The following is an 18,046-nucleotide window of genomic DNA, read 5'->3' on the forward strand; positions in this document are numbered from 1 at the left end:
ACAAAATCTATATCATATGTATCTTTCACTGACCAAATTGCAATTCAAGAGAAGATACATTTGCAGCAACACTGCTGTGAAAAGCACTGTCTCTTTAAATGAACTGCGTAGAGAAGAAAAATATATGGACTATTCAAAATATTTCCACATGGCTGTACATCATTTTTCACAAAATACACCATGCTACCCTTGATGAAAAATAAACTCTGGTGATTTATAAAATGGAGACTGGATTAGCTCTGTCCTATCATCACTCCCATCTGTTTGCAAACTCTTTAACTGGTTGTGTGTGTCGGGTGAGTATACTGAAATAGATAAGACATGACATTGTTTCATTGGATTGTAAATTAATGTGCTGAAGCTTTATATGCTAATGGACCTCCTGTAAAATATAATATAAATTAATTCTTTGTCCTCACATGGCTTTTTGGCTGGTTGAACCAGCTGAGGGTTCAAGTAAGGGCTGTTCTCTGCATCTATCCTGCGCTTATATTTCTGCCGTCCTCCACGTACTCTATCTAAGCGAACACCTGGAAAAGAAGAAAAACAGCTTTTAAAGGGCACTGAAAATACAAATGCTCATTACCAAATCGATGGCTCACTATGATGAACGACTTGAATTAATACCAAATTATTTTTCTTAATGGACTACTGGATTGGCATGCTGTTTAAAATTTAAAAAATAGTTTTATAGAACTATTAACTTGACAATATTCAATAAATACTTGTGCATTTGTACCTCTAAAATACAGATTAAAACAGATTTTAAATTGTGTTATCAGTAAGAAGCATCTTATTCAATGCATTGCGAGCATATATGAAACAAATCCAACAAAACATTTTAACGACAAAATAATGCACATGGTATTACATTTCCATATGCCTCCCCATCGACTAGAAAATACTTCAATTAGTAATCAAAGTTCCAGGTAGATGTCTGTTTTATGAAGAGATGAAATACAGATTAATGTGATAGCAAGAAGGCTTTTGAAAGGATATCCTCATCAAAAACATGGGAAGCACATTGATGAAAAGCAGTTTCTATTGGTCATACTTCGAAACTAAATCATGTCATTTACATACTTTAAATAAAAATATTATAAAATATAAATCATTAAGGTGTTTCTGCCATATCAGGAGGAAGAAATGTTACAGTGATAACAGCTTCCATGTTAAATTAAATTTTAAATAGATGCCCAATGTAAGGGTATATATCCTTGCCAATCTTCAATTACTTTCCCAATAAAGTACAAACTTTTGTATCAATAGACAGTATAATATGCATGAATATTTAGGGCGAGGAAGCAGAAGTATAATTTTTAAGTCAATTTTATTTGTAGCACTCCTATGACTGTTAAAAAAGAAACATGAAATTGTGGTTTATAGTAAATCCAAGTGGGATCACTGCCTTAAGGACAATCTATCCTTTTAATTTATTGACATCAAAAGAAGCCTAACTTAATTATATCAAATTTCTCCTGGGAATGTGTGTCACCACGGAAACCAGCTAACAGGAAGTGTCAATGATTTTTTTTGTTGCTTTGAATATAACAGGCAACTTTGAAAAATGTTGCATGGTTCAAAACTGTCTAAATTTTGCCAATCACTCACATCACCAGCATGAAATGGGCTGCCTCCAAGAGCCCACAACAGGTCAGAGGTTTTAATTGAACAACATCTCTTTCTGTCGTTCCGACAAAAGGCAAGCAGGAAAAATGACTCTGGCAAGATAGCTCAGAGTCTAGCAATGTCCAATTTCTCATTAGGTCTAAGCAGCTATCTAGCTGCTAATGCTGACAAGCCTTGAACCTTTTATTTTTGCTCAGAAATTACTTTGGCAGGAACAGGAATACAGCTTCATCACAGACGCCTGACTGCTGTTGCATTAACCTGAATGAGACCTCATAGGCTGGCGATTCGGTGTGGTGGAAATGTGCCCGAATGCAACATGTACAGGTCTTTTGTTATCCTGGCAGACGCTCGGAGCAAGAGGAAGGCACCACAAAGCTGTGCACATTAATAACCTGATTATTTGTGTCTCTGCACACTTGTATCAATTGGGAGAAGCACAGGAGAAAGCAAACCATTTACAAAGCTGAAAACAAAAGGCAATTACCAAGCAAGTAGGTTAATGCATATGATACTGCATGTGCCAAGACTGTCACACTCAAGCTTCAAAGCAAGTAATATACTGAAGTGAGAAAACACCAAAATGGTTCATCCTGGTCTATTCAGATCTCATTTTTTTCAGTTCTCCGCGACAAAAATCTCGTGCTATAGTACTGAATTGTTGTGCCTGTAAACTGGAGAAGTACGAATTTGAATGTAAAGAGGTCATATGGAAAGACTGAGGTCAGGTGCTCAGTAGCAGTGCTGGAATGGACTTCCCATGGCAAGGTCCTTTTCCTGCGCCACACCTGGGCACCTGGGCTGGAATTTTACGCCCCCCCGCAGGTGCAGGCTGGTGGCGGGGGGAGGGGGGGGGGAGGTGTTGTTCGTAAAATTGAGTGGAAGGCAGTGGGGGTGCCCTACCCGCCCCCACTGCAATTTTACGAGGGGCGGTGGCAAGAAACCACCTGCGCCAGACCAATCAAGGCCCTTAAGTGGCCAATTAACAGTCACTTAAGGGTCTCCTCCCACCACTGCTGGCATTTTACCAGTGGCCAGTGGGCGCCTTAGGGCCCACAGAAAGCTGCCAGGTCTTGAGAGCTGGGTGGGGAGGGCCTCCTGACCAGGCACCCCGTGCCCCACGGAGGGACACCCCCAAAGCCTCAACTGCCCCCACTGAAATAAAGTGCCCCCCACAACCAACTTTATGACCATCATGGGAAGGGGCAGGGTCATGGCTGTGGCAGCTGGCAATGCAGTGGGTTTCACACCTTATCATATCATACCCTTATTCTACCTTATTCTATCTGATCCTACACACTCTGCATGACATTCTATCCAACATGGTCTGAGTGGTCAGCTCCATTCATATCTGTCACATCTGCTATGGAAGCTCAGATGGCTGCCACCTTTGCACTGGGGGCCAATGTTGATAGGGCTTCCAGATCACACTAAAATTGGCACACCAAAATCAGATGAGGATCCTCCATCAAGAATAGGAGCCTTATTTACTTAAGTTATTCATTGCTTTAACAGCTCTGAATGACTACAGAGAAACTCACTCCAAAATGCAGCCTTGAAGGGAGCGCATGCTTCTTGCCCACCATATTGGAGGCTTATGTGTCCAATTAGCACATGCTATTGAATTTCTAGGCCATAATGTCTGAACTTTTACCGGAACAATGCTACCCTAAATTGTCCTATTCCAAACCATAGTACTGTAGTACTGACCTCTTATTTCTGCTATACAACAGAAGGGATTAACTAACTGCATTTATTATCTTCATTACAGTGTCAAGATTTCATTTAAATACTTTTTTACGTACTGAAATGTGGTTTAATGTTTAATGTTAAAGGCTCTAAATTTAACTGGGACCCTCCTATTACTGAACTACACTCAAAACAAAGTTGCTTAAAAATGTCAGGAGAGGAATGTGCTACATAATTGACATTTGAAAACTGTTTACTGAAAGTATGTTGACTAAAAGAACAATAAGAAAATCACATTTTACCATTATTCTCAGTTTTTTTATATATATAAAGAATCATTTTATTTGATAAACCATCATGTCTTTTAGTACTTAGTGAGAAGGATGGACAAACAATTTAGAAGGCAAATTAAGAGAACTGTAAGACCCTTCAGGCCTTTTAATACCATCAATTTAAAATTAAGTGATACCTTATCCTACAAAAAAGTATCTGCATCTGTGTATACCCTCAGAACTGAATGATTCATAGGTTTTTATTTATAGTGAGATCATATTACTAATACTACAGCTGTAATTAGGATATCCAGACCTTGTACACATTCTTTCCCTAAAGCATCTACATGGCTGTAGATCTGTCAGTCTATGTAACATCATTAAGCTATAGCTCTGTTCATTCACTAACCCTCTGAGGTCTGTGATGGTTATTGTTGGAGCTGCTGGGTGAATTTGGCTCTATGCACAACTTGAGTAGACTGATGATCATTTGAATAAGTCTGTGTTAAATCTACTGGACTAAACAGGTGATTTAATGCTTTGAATGCACTGACCTACTTTTACTACTAACACGTAGTGTTACTGTTTTGAAAAGTAATGGTTAACCCTCTGCCCTCAGTGAAGGGCATACCTCTTTATCCCATCACTCATCTATAAAGTATAAAATGTCTTTCACTTAATTGTGAGGATCCTTTCTGATAAGGTCAAATGGTTAGTTTCATGTAAGCAATACAGTACAATGTAAGTTACATACAGAGGTTTTAATCATTGTGAGTTAGAATGTACTGTTGGCAATATTAGTGGACAATCTCATAATGCATTCATATGTCATTCCTTGTTTGCTATTTTGAGAATTAACTGAATCAGCTGAACCATCTGACAGAAGAGTGTTACACGACTGCATTAAGTGTTTGTCTACTATTATTGTTACCGAAAATTTTTACACTTACATTCCATACGGGTACAAGTTGGTTTGCATCGCCAATGTTTTGATTACTATTTCATCACGAGTTAGAAACAAGGCAAACAGTCATACATTGCATTCAATTGGTCAAAAATTTGTATGACTGTTGGCATAAACAAATAATAAAGCACTGTTGGATGCCACCTACTAGGGTTAGCTCCTTTCCAGCTTCAGTGACCTGAAGAGCAAAGCAACTTAGCAGCTTGCAATCCGCACCAGTGTGCCTCCCCTTTGATCCTCAATCTTTATTTCTTTTCTTGCTCTCCCACAGTCTGCAATACCAGGTGCTATGTTGCAGCTCTCCCTAACTAAATCCCTGGAATCAATGCTGAAAAGAATCTCCCTACCCTTAATTTTATTTTTGGTATTCAGTTCTACTGATTAACTCAGGCCAACAGTTTTGAATTGGTAAAATTAAATGCAACACATCAAAAACTTCTACATTTAAAGAAGTCAAAGAAGTCCATTTACCATAAGAGTTAAGTGATATTATTAAAGTTATTAGAATGAATAAAACAGCTCAGTTCAAGTATTTATAAGTTAACTGTATCTATCAACACAGCCACTATTCTGTCTGGCCTGTTCTGTTGTTACTAATAAGGGTCTTGTTTTGCTTGCTCAACTTTTATATATAAAAAAAGACACAGGGGATAATTTTTGACTTCGGCAAAGCATTTGGGGATACACTTAGGGATATGTTTTGACCAGTTCAAAATGCACTGCCTGAAATGTTAACTTCAGCACACCAGTGAAGTGTTCAATTAGCATTAGTAGAATTACTTTTCAGAGTGTACAAGCAAACCTGGTTGAGCATAAAAGCTACTTTCAGGTGGGGAGGATTATTAGATCTTTAACATTCTACTAGATGTACTGATTTGTACTGGAAAATCTTGATAAAATGGAGCTGGAATTCAATGCTTAATGGAATAAAGCATTTGTAGAAAACAATCAATTCATAAAGCACCTGAGAAGGAGAACAAGAAGTTAACTGTTGATGTTACTGGGGTAGACCTGGCTGTGCATGTTGCACTTATAAATTCATAATCATCCTCAAAAGCTTTAAGAAGCTTACATTAAGTGTTTGAATCATTTTTTTTTAACTGGTATAAAAGATACTCCATTGCAAATGTAAATTTCTATCAGGGTTTTACCATGTGCTCCCATCATCATTCTAATGCTTGCAAAAATTCCTTTGACTCTCAAGTTTTACTATAACGAATCTCCACTTTTCATTAACAAAGTATGATGAACACTGTACTCTTCTGTCAAAAATTCCAAATTAACAATAAGTTCCATATAGAAAAAAAGGAAAAAGACAGGTTTTTTTGCATCTTTGCTTAAATGCTCTCAGATAGTTCTTTTTATCTGATATTGCAGAGTGCAAAACCAGACCTGGTTTATATTTTAAATTGTCCATTTTACAGGAGGCACACAGATGACAATAAAATTGTTACAAGGCTGGTTTTTAATTTCATAGGTCACATGGAATCTGCAAGGCATCTACTCCAATTTACAATCAACAAGCACCACCAGATTCTAGTCCGTGCTCAGCTAATGCCCCACTTTGCGTATTGTTTTGTTGCAGATGGAATTAAGCAACAACAAACAAATGTGTTTTGCATTTTGATTTTCATGTTATTCAAATAGCACTATTTAGCAAACCCAACCTCTTCTCTCTCCCCTTTTCTTCCTCCCTGTTCCCCAGGGGCTCACTAATTCCCTTTGGGAGAAAATCTATGGATAGTTGAAGCAGCTTGCCTCTGTATCTCAGGGCTTAGCTGCAACAGCATTAGAACCACCATATGTCTGCCCTCCCGCCTTACAAAACCCTTTTCACCTGATATATATTCTTAGTGGATTGTGACCATCTTGCTGCCTATCTGAAAATATGTCTTTTTTTAAATATATAGTAACATGTAAATTTGCAACTTTCTTTTTTCTGCTTCTATGTTCACTTATCTTTTTATTTCAAATTATATCATGCATTTTTAAGAATATAGCATCATAATCAATACATGAAATATCCCTCACCCACAAAAATATAAAACTTTTTCCTACTTTGTCTATCCAAGCATAGGTAGCAATGCACTTTTTATTAAGAACGGATACTTGATAACATTTAGTATCATATATTGAAATGTTTCAAATTTAAAATGTGTGCTATGTTGAAACAGAATATGTAAAGATAAAGCCAACAATTTACTTTGGACAATAAAGCATCCAAGTCCTACCATTGCCTCTCACATAGTTGGAGGTGAAGTTATTAAAAATTGTGTTTATGTTCTAAACTTGATTCACATTGTAGTTTTTAAATATTGCATTCTAATTTCACAGAATATCAATTTGATGGTGCTACACCATATGTCTGTAAAGGAAATACAGACTACAACCATAAAAATGTGTAGTGCACAGGAATTAACCATGTACATGTTTTTTCACTGGGTCAGGATAGAAAATGATATATAAAGAATTTCAGACCATCATTAATTTAAACTAAAACACTGTTTTATCTTAAACCAACTGTCATCTCAAATGCTTTCCACATCATTTTTATACAGGTATTTTTGAGTATTCTTTATAGAAGGGTCTCTGTTTTGTTGTTCTAAACTGCTATTACATGGAACTTGCTAACATATTACCATGAGAGTTTGAGCAGTGATGTGAGCTGCGAGCCAGAGTTACACTATCCACTTGAATCCCATTGGAGCTTAGGGTGACAGAGCTGGGAGGGCACTTAGCCATATTTTATATTGCTGAATTGTCTACCGACTAGATATGTTGACACAAGAGCTTCATTTTTCACTTGGTAGAAAATAGAATGTTTGCCCTTTTTAACACAAAGCTTGAAAAAAAGTTGTACAAAAGTTAAATGATACACTAACAGCAGTTATATTGCTTCTGGGGTGATGCATAAAGCTCCTGGATTACTAACCGTACATACAGTATTGGCACTTGTGTTGTAAAAGTCTCAATATAAAAGGTGTAGTATAGCTATACTATTAGTTTTACATATGAGAAAATTCAATTTTTAAAACACGAAAACAAAGTAATTTTATTAAAGTTTCCCTAATTAACTAGCAACATTAGAAAGAAGAAATTTCAGGGCAGGGGATCAATGTTGAATGAATAAGAATGAGTTTAAGTTCAAACAGATAGCTGCACAAAAGACAGTTAAAATCATCATAAAGTTTGCCAAGTACAGTGTACATTGGAATTATCCGATTTTCCTCATTTGCAATCCACCAAGCTGAAAGGTGACCTCCTACCAGGGACTAAAACCTTCCAAATGATTCCCTCTCAACTAAAATCTAGTTTCATGCTAGATTTGGAAGTATATAAGGTATGATTACTGATGTAGTTTGCATTGAATCCACATGCTTCTCTGCTCTACCCTATGTACATATTACAATACTGTCCAGGCTAATAAAGACTTCTGTCACAGCAGTTGCCTTCATTTTTGAATCACATTCTGCTCTCCAGGTAACACTGCCAACTTCATTTGCAGCAAATGAACTCATACTGTCACTTGATTGCTGTCTTTAAAGAAAACCCACTTTGTCCCACTCTGGGGCAAGAACAGAAAGGAATAGATCTCAAGCAGCCTGCTTATATTCACTCTACCAGGGCTAAATTTGATAGGACCCGATAAAGGGTGGGAAGATTGCAATATGCGATTAACCCGTGCCCCTTCAATGTGATGCAGGCAGCATGCCAACTGCGTGCGGCCTTCCGGTTAACATGACTGCAGCACGCAGCCAGTGCTAACCTGCATGCCTCATCAGGAGACCCAAAATTATGAGAGGCTAGCACCAGTTAAAGTTGCCTGCAACTCTGAAAGGGGAGGTACATTGTGGCTGGAGCAGGCGGCCACAGTTGTTCTACAACTGATTCTGACCTGGGCAACATTGAAGAATGACACAACAATGGAGAGATTTTCAGACACTGCATTGGAAGCTGTGCTGGAGGAGGTGCAAGGAAGGAGAGATGACCTGTATCCATAGGGGGCCAGGATGGCACCAGACACACACACAGAAGGCAGTGGGAGCAGATAGCCTTGGAGGTGAATGCCAGGAGTCAAGCCTCAAGGACTTGGATGGAGTGCCACAAGAAGCTCAATGACCTCATAAGAGTGGTCAAGGTCAGTGAATGTACTTTCAAATGGCATATCCTATGAACTGTGCCACTAGCCTCAGCCACTGCTCAATTCACCACACTCCCATCACTCACTTACGAACAATCTCTATAACTTTGGTCTCATATCTGACATTCACATTCTTCACCGCCCCCTCATGCACATAGCAGTGCTGCAAGCCACACATCTACATCTTACAGGTTGCATACACTGCCAGCTATTCAACCATGTCAACCACATTAGTCAACACATTGCACTGCACTCACTGACACACATGCCTCTCTCTTGCAGAACAATGTGGCACACAACCAGAGGCAGCAGGAGCTAATGAGTGGGGGTCAGACATGCCTACGTATCCTTACCCCCATGGAGGAAATGATGCTGGCCATTATTGGGACAGTCATTGCTGAGGCCATGGCTAACAGCATGGGTGAAACCATCAAAAATGATGGTATCCGCAGATGTTGTAAGTATATATCTTTCTTTCCCCACTTCCCCACACAACAACCTTACACTTGTACTTTCTCTTTTCAGTTACCCAATAAGTACAACCTGACCACGCAGTGGAGGAACACCAAGAAGACAGTGATGATGAAGACACGGCACTATCACCTGATTTCACATGTGCAGCCACCAGCTCAGATACTGACACTGCATGTAATTAGTAGGATAGCGCAGAGGCGGATCTGTACATGGTGAGACGCTGAGCACAAATGGCCTGCAGCCAGTGCAGGGTGCAAGGATAATGCAGGTGCCAGCTCAAAAGAAGCTGGGGTTGTATACCAGTTCAGCTGCAAGTGACTCAGATGAGAATTTTGATGGAGCAACGAACAGAAGAAGGCTGATGGGTATGCACAACAAAATGCTTGGTGCATTGGGAAGGCTGCTGGGAAGCCTGCAGTCAGTGTCGAGGGGCATGGAGTAATCTAGCACCAACTTAGACGAGGGCTTTGAGCATAGATTGCAGTCCTTCCTTTCAAGCATGGAAGTGGTGGCCAACTCCATTCACACACTTGTGGACACAACCATGATGCAGCGTCTGATGGCTGTTGATCTCAGCTTCCATTGCAGCAGAAGCAGCTTCCACCTGAAGTCTGAATTCTGCAGTGGAAGCTCAGACTGCTGTCATGCAAGGTCAACTTGCTTCCGTGTGAGTTCAGCCTGGACTACATTTCGTACACTTGAACACTGCCAAATTTTTTTTGTTTTTTCTATCCGTTGTTTCCTATTCCTTCCAGACTCACTCACTAATTTTCTGCTTTCCAATTCAATTTCTGATTTTGCCCCATCTGAGTCTACCCTCAGGTTCCCATCCCCTTGCCAAACTAGTTTACACCCTGTCCAACAGCACTAGCAAACCTCCCAGCAAGGATATTGGTCCCGGCCCTATTGAGGTGCAAACTGTTTGACTTGTACAGGTTACACCTCACCCAGAACCAATCCCAATGCCCCAGGAATCTAAAGCCCTCCCTCCTGCACCATCTCTCCAGCCTGGCATTCATCAGCTCTAATTTTCTATTTCTATGCTCACCAGAATGTAGGACTGGGAGTAACCCAGAGATTCCTACCTCTGAGGTTCTGCTTTTTAATGTCTTACCTAGCTCCCTAAAAGCTGCTTTCAGGAACTCATCCCTCTTTCTACCTATGTCATTGGTACCAATGTGAACCACGACCTCTGGCTGTTCACTGTCCTCCTTAAAAATGTCCTGCAACTGCTCTGTGACATCCTTGACCCCGGCACCAGAGAGGCAACATAACATCCTGGAGTCACATCTACGGCTGCAGAAACACCTGTCTGTTCCCCTGTCGGATCCCCTACCATTATTTCTTTTCCACTCTTCTTCCTTCCTGCCCGAGCACCTGAGTCACCTTTGATGCCCTGAACATGGCTTTTGCTACACACCTCTGAGGAACCATCGCCCTCACCAGCAACCAAAATGGAAAACCGGTTCATGAGGGAGATGGACTCAGAGGACTCCCGCACTACGTGCCTGGTCCTCCTAAACTTTCTGGTGGTCAGCCATTCCCTCTCTGCCTGCATGCTCCTAACCTGCAGTGTGACCACTTCCAAAAACGTGCTATCCACATAGTCCTCAGCCTCGCGGATGCACCACAGTGACTCCAGCCGCCGCTCAAGTTCTGAAACCCAGAGCTCAAGTTTCTGCAGCTGGTGACACTTCGTAGAGACGTGTTCGTCGAGGCCACTTGAAGCGTTCACAACTTCCTACATACCACAGGAGGCACATCCCACTTGGCCGAGTCACCCTGCCATACATTAACCTTACTTTTAAACTAGTTGCTAGTAGAATGTAGAATTACAGACCCTCACTCACCAATCAGCTCCTTCTCCTGTTCTCCTGTAGGTAGTTAAGGATTAGTTAAAACTTTTACATTTTTCTATTATGCAGCTGTTTACACACAGTCCCTTACAGTGGATACTCACTGACCAATCAGCTTACGCGTTACGTTGCACTCTCCTAGCATCGTTTTCCCACCCCTGCCACACTGCCAGTACTCTTACTGTTGCCCATCAGCCAGACAGCCCAGATTGCTGTCACCCATGCCGAGATGGTGTAGTCTAAAGCCAGGCCTTCTAAGCCCAGAGCTGCTCACGATCATCCTGCAAGGCCATCCGCAGCATCTTTCACTGAAAGTCAGCAGCTTTTCACCAGCCATGCTGCAGCCACTGGGGTTGCACTACATTGGAGCACTAGGACAGGCAATAATACAGGGAAGACAAGCACTAAGGGAATACACCAGGGCGATCAGTTAATTTCTGTATGCAATATGGAATAATTCCATTTATAAATTTAGTTTGGAATGTTTATTTTGCGGTCACTTTTATATTTCTGTTTTTTTTTTCGTTTGTGGGATGTGGGTGTCACTGACTAGGCCAGCATTTGTTGCCCATCCCTAATTGCCCTTGACAACTGAGTGGCTTGCTAGGCCATTTCAGAGAGCAGTTAAGAGTCAACAATATTGCTGTGGGTCTGGAGTCACATGTAGGTCAGAATAAGTAAGGATGGCAGATTTGATGGCAATCAAGCAGAGTCAACATGGTTTTAGGAAAGAAAATTATGTTTGACAAATTTGTTAGAGTTCTTTGAGGATATAACAAGCAGAGTGGATAAAGGGGAACCGGTAGATGTAATGTATTTGGATTTTCAGAAGGAGTTCGATAAGGTGCCACATAAAAGGTTATTGCACAAAATAAGAGCTCAGGATATTGGGGGTAATGTGTTGGCATGGATTGAGGATTGGCTAACACACAGAAGGCAGAGTGTCTGGATTAATGGGTCTTTTTCAGGTTGGAAAGCCATAACTAGTGGGGTGCCACAAGGATCGGTCCTAGGGCCTCAACTATTTACGATCTATATTAATGACTTGGAGGAAGGGACAGAGTGTAGTGTATCCAAATTTGCTGACAATACAAAAATAGGTGGGAAGGCATGTTGTGATGAGGACACAAAGAATCTGCAAAGGGATATAGATAGCTTAAGTGAATGGGCAAAAACTTGTCAGATGGAGTTCAATGTGGGAAAGTGTGAGGTCATCCACTTTGGTAGGAAGAATAAAAAGACAGATTATTATTTAGATGGAGAAAGACTACAAAATACTGCAGTACAGAGGGATCTGGGTGTTCTTGTACATGAAACACAAAAAGTTAGCATGTAGGAGCAGCAAATAATTAGGAAGGCAAATGGAATGTTGGCCTTTATTGCTAGGGGGTTAGAGTTTAAAAATAGGGAAGTCTTGTTACAACTGTAGAGGGTGTTGGTGAGGCCACACCTGGAGTGCTGCATTCAGTTTTGGTCCCTGTATTTAAGGAAGGATATACTAGCATTGCAGGTAGTTCAGAAAAGGTTCACTAGGCTGATTCCTGGGATGAAGGGCTAAACAGGTTAGGCCTTTATTCATTGGAGTTTAGAAGAATGAGAGGTGATCTTATTGAAACATATTAAATTTTAAGGGGGCTTGACAGGGTAGATATTGAGAATATGTTTCCACTGGTGAGGGAATCTTGAACTAGGGGACATAATTACAGAATAAGGGGGCACACATTTAAAACTGAGATGCGAAGGAATTTCTTCTCTCAGACGGTGGTGAATCTCTGGAATTCTCTACCTCACAGAGTTGTGGAGGCTAGGTCACTAAATGTATTTAAGGAGGAGGTAGATAGATGTTTGAAATCTCAGGGAATCGAGAGTTATGCGGAGCAGGCCCGAAAGAGGAGTTGAGCCCTGGGACAAATCAGCCATGACCTTATTGCATGGTGGGGCAGGCTTGAGGGGCTGAATGGCCTGCTCCGGCTCCTATTTCTTATGTTCTTATGTTTAGGTACGGGCAGAAAGGCGATGTCTCCTCTCTTCTTCCTCCTTCTCTTTCCCCTACTCTGCTGCTTGCTGTAGAGCTGGTGGCAAGGGCTATTCCCTCATGATAGTGCAGTTCTGCAGCTTGCAGCAGACCACCACAAGTTTTGACATCCACTCTGCTGAGTACTGCAGGGCTCCTTCAGAGGGGGCCAGAGGTGGAAGTGTTGTTTCAGCATGCCAGTGGTCTGCTCTATCACATTTCGCGTAGTAGCATGCCTTTCTTTGTATGTAAGCTAGGCACGTGTGTGTGGGTTGCGCACTGGAGTCAGCGGCCATGTTGTCAGTGGATAGCCCTTGTTGCCCAGTAGCCACCCTTTGGTTTACTGTGGTGGCTCAAATGCAACTGGCACAGCTGACTGCAGCAGAATGAAGACATCATGACAGTTGCCAGAATACTGGGCATTGACCTGCATGATTTTCTGCGTATGTTCAAACCCCAGCTGGATGTTGGGGGAGTGGAATACTTTCAGTTCCAGTATAGGACAAACTTGACATGTGGCACACACAAAGTGATTTGCGCTCAGCCAATCTGCAGCATGAAATCCTAGCAAAGCCATGTGCTCACTCCACCTACTTGTCTCTGGCAAGATAGAAGGAAATGTTGTCAGCTCGCAATAAGTAGATTGCATCAGTGACCTTCCTTATGCAACAATGGACAGCGAACTGTGAGATGTTGCTAATATCTTCAGCTCTAGCCTGGAAGGAGCCAGACGGATAAGTTCATCTCCACAGTCACCTTCACAGCTACTGGTATTGTGGTCTCTGCCCTGCTCTGAGGTTACAGTTGTGGCTGCAGCAAGTGGCAGATTTCAGTAAGGACTTCCTTATGGAAGTGCAAATGCCTCACACATTGTTCCCCACTGAGGTTCAGGTAGGAGAATTGCTCCCCGAACACCGTGGACCTTTAAAATCCAGCCCATTGATTGTAGCAGTATGATCACTGTCATTCAAATACAATGAAACATGGTACATTAATTAAAACTGGTTGCTGGAGCTTGGTAGTTGCTCAAAGAAGATTTTGTTCTTTTTGGAAATAATTTGTCTTGTAAGTTAAAACAGAAATCTATTTAAATAAAATGGCTGACTACTGTATATGAGTCTTTGACTGAAGTACTGAAAGATAACATGGGTTATACATTTTATGATGCAAATTAGTTCAAGACAGACCACTTTAAAAAAAAAACTCCTTTCTATTCACACCAAGATATGTGCCATTCCTTGGTGAGAATGTAGGAAACTGACAGGTATAGCTCACCGTGGGACTCAATGATAAAACAGTCAACCAGCAACACTGGTTCAGGCACCTTCAATACAGCTCAATAATATCAAAAACTGGAAGGCTCAGATATTGCCTCTGCTTTACTGCATCAGAGGGGACTTTTAACTGTCACCCACCAGTACAATTATGTAGTGATTATGTTACTGGACTAGTAATCCATAGGTCTGCAGAGAACCTGAGTTCAAATGCCACTATGGAAGCTCGAGAACTTGAATTACATTTTTTAAATCTGGCATTTAAAAGTGAAAAGTTAGTCTGAGCTGTTGGATTGTCATAAAAACTCAACCAGTTCACTAAAGCCCTTTGGGAAAAGAAAGCAGCAGTCCTTATATACCTATATGTGACTCAGAGTGAACACCAACCTAGTTGACCCTTAATTGTCTCTGAAGTGGCCTAGCGAGCCATTCAGTTGTACACCACTTTCTCAGGACAACTGGGGAAGGGCAATAAATGCCAGCCTTGCCAGTCACATTCAATTCCCAAGAATGAATTGATGGCATGGACTGATTGGGCCGAATGGCCTGTTTCCATGCCGTATATCCTATGTAATGGGGATGCACCGCGATATCCTTGGATTCAATTTTCAAATGTGCCTGTAAAGGGATACACAGTCCGTCCGCTCAAAATGGATGAGAGGCTGCTAAGATTTGGGTTGTAGGACCTCATTTGCAATTGTCAGGTACAAATGGATGAATCATGCTCAGCACTAGTTATGCCCGTTGTACCTGCCATTGCACGGCCTAATGAGTTGCCCTTAAAGGGTGAAATCTGTGAGGCCAGGACCAGTAGTAAAATACTTCAGCCTACTGCCAGCTGCTGAATGGGCCCCACCCAGTGCATCTCCTCCTCCTTTACTATAGATTTTCCAGTTTAACTCACCCATGGCCTATTTTTCCATTCCCTGGTTTGACAATGAGCTGTCAGTGCTTGGCAGCTTCTTCAAATTATGGATGAAGCGGTTCAAACCTGAAAATGGTTCGAGCCTTCCAACACTGGCTTCAGGCAGGTGGTACAGTTGCTGTACCAAGTTCATACCTATTGTGGATGGGAGTTGACCATTTCATCTGAAAGTGGTGTCATTAGTCAATTAAATTGCTTTCCCTGTTCACTCAAGATATGAAAGTGCCCAGTTTTTGTGCATAAAAATCACTAATTTTATTTTCTACTCACATTTGCATGAACAGCTGAATTGTCTTCTGGGTGGAATTAGACTACAATTTTCCTTTAATTTTACACTTTACACTTAACCCTCAGAGCACGTCACAGATTTGTTTCTGTTGAGCAGGGTAAGGGTTAATAATTTTCAACACACACGAAGAGATTCAATTAATACTAATGAAGAGTGCAATTATTTCAATTTATAGCACTGATTAATTGTGAAACACAATGAATATCAATGGAATAAACAAACATGACAGCCAAACCTTTAATCAAGTGGATAATCATTAGTCAATTAAGCTTGTAATCGATTTATATTGTTATGGCAGTGCTTCTGTATTTTTTGCTAAGTTTTTTTTGAGTACTAATGTATTTTAGAATTATGGACATTGTTTTATTTGGGAAAACTGAAATGGATTCCATGGATGTTTTTATCACTGTGGTCATTGAAAAGACACTGAGAGGTCTCCATTTGTAAACAACCCTTACTGGAAGTCACCTGTCTTCAGATAAAGACCCAGCAGGGGCTTTTTGACTTGGGGGAGATGCTTACAGAGAAGTGACAGGTCAAGATTTATAGGGGTCAGGAGGCTTGACTCTTGAGATATTAGGCTGAATTTTACAGAACCCCCGATGCCAGAGATCGTGGCGGGGGGCCAGAAAATGCCTCCGGGACAGGTCCGCCATGGACCACGACGACGGAAGGCCAGGCCCGATATTGCCAGTGGTGGCGAGGCGTCATGGCGGCCCCCACCCCCCGCCTGCCATTTGGCGACGGGAGCTCAATCTAAATATTTAAATTGATGTAAATAAATGAATTTATTACCGTTACACTGTTGCCGTCAATCCCAGTGCGATCTTCGTGCCGGTGGCCGGCACTCCCGCACCTTCGGATCCCCGTCCGGTGGGGAGGGGGGAACAGATAGGCTTCACAGTGGGGGGGAGCGGGGTAAAAGTGATATCATTGGTGTAGGGGGTGGTGGGAAGGGTTATATTTTAAAGTTTGTGCACTTGGTGGGGGTAAGATCAGGTGTTTAAGCTAAGTGTTTTTGGGGGTGAGAGGGCAAGAAATTAATTATATGTTTATTGGGAGGCCTTCCTGACCTGCTCCTGCCTCTGCCCCGATTTACGTAAGGCGGGGGAGGGACTAAAATGGGACGCCCGCCCCAAACCAATCAAGGCCCTTAAATTAATGGCCACTTAAGGGTCCTTGCCTGCCTCCACGCCAATTTTACACTTGGGAAGCGGGTATCCTGGAGCCAGGAAAGGCTGCCCGGTAAAAGCTGGCAACTCTCAGCGCCCCAGGGGTGGGCCCTGACAAACGGGCACAGGGTGCCTGATTGAGGGCTGCCCCCACTTCCCCAACCACCCCCAGGACCCAAGATTCCCCCCTTCCCCCAAACAACCACCCTTGCCTCGCTGGGGCCCGACCGATTACCCCCAGCGAGGCAACCCAAACTTACCTGCACTCCTGGCTCCATGACATCGACTGGGCTGCAGTCCCAAGCAGATGGAAGTCCCGCCTCCGAACAATTAATACCTGGGGACTCGTAAAATGCAGGAAGAATCCCCAGGCTAGGCAGAAGGAGGTTCACCACCGAAATTATGTCAGTGACCAGCTCCCGTCCACCCGACGTAAAAGCAGCCCAACGTCTCTTTAATTTTTTGAATACAAAGGTAGCTCAAAGTCCTTTAAAAATGGTGTCAGCACCTGTGCACAGGCAGCTGACGCCATTGCCAGGGATGGACAGCCCACTCCCTCCACGTCATCAGGGTGTGCAGTTCACCCCGGCTTTTTAAATGAGCTGCTGCCCTTAATATCGCAGCGGCTCCACGATGTGTGGCCCCTCGCCCGCCACCAATTTTGGCGGGGTGGACAATAAATTTCAGCCCATTGTTTTTGATTTTACTTTGGACAATGTGCTGGAGTGTGAACTGTTTTGAAGACAGTTGGAGGAAACGAACCAAGAGAGCAGTCACCATCAGCACCCTCTTCCATCTCTTTGAGAACTTCCTGAGAATCATGTTTAAGAAATAGAGAAACTGATGCTGCATTTCTCCTGAAAAGCCTGCCAGAAACCCCTGATGCTGCATTTTGCTTGGAAAACCTGCCAAACTGATCTTCAACATCGCCTGAAAAGAACTGTTCTAAGAAGATACCAGTGACAGCCATCTACGCATATTTGGGTTGCCAAACCAATAAAGGGACAACTGGCATCTTTCCATATCTTTCCTTTCTTCTTCAAGAATTAGCAAGTATTTGGCCAAAGTATTCTTTTATGTCTTTTTTTTGTAACAGAGCTCTAAAAAGAGAACCCATTTTTTTCGGTTAACCGGTGTGTGTATGTGTGCGCGCGTGTGCGCACATGTGTGCATGCGAGGGGCTAAGATAAAAAGGGAACTTTCATATTTCAATCTGTGTGTTAATGCTTTGCTTCGTTACTGATTAAGCCTTGTTTTATAATAAACTGATAATTTTGTTTATTACAGAAACCTGGGGCTGGATTTTACAGCACTCCCCACATCCCCCCACCACCACCCCCCACGATG

At 42.1% G+C, this 18,046-nt stretch overlaps 1 protein-coding gene across 6 annotated transcripts in view; it reads right to left on the bottom strand.

The window, feature by feature from the left end:
* The window catches only part of esrrga (estrogen-related receptor gamma a), a 264,814-nt gene that overhangs the window by 47,048 nt on the left and 199,720 nt on the right, over positions 1-18,046 (bottom strand). For all 6 annotated transcript variants that reach the window (XM_068045051.1, XM_068045045.1, XM_068045050.1 and 3 more), the window contains one exon: positions 420-530. In XM_068045051.1, coding sequence (XP_067901152.1) covers positions 420-530 — 111 coding nt within the window. The remainder of the gene's footprint in view (positions 1-419; positions 531-18,046) is intronic.

Source organism: Heterodontus francisci, chromosome 13, assembly GCF_036365525.1.
Source record: "Heterodontus francisci isolate sHetFra1 chromosome 13, sHetFra1.hap1, whole genome shotgun sequence".
NCBI lineage: Eukaryota > Metazoa > Chordata > Chondrichthyes > Heterodontiformes > Heterodontidae > Heterodontus > Heterodontus francisci.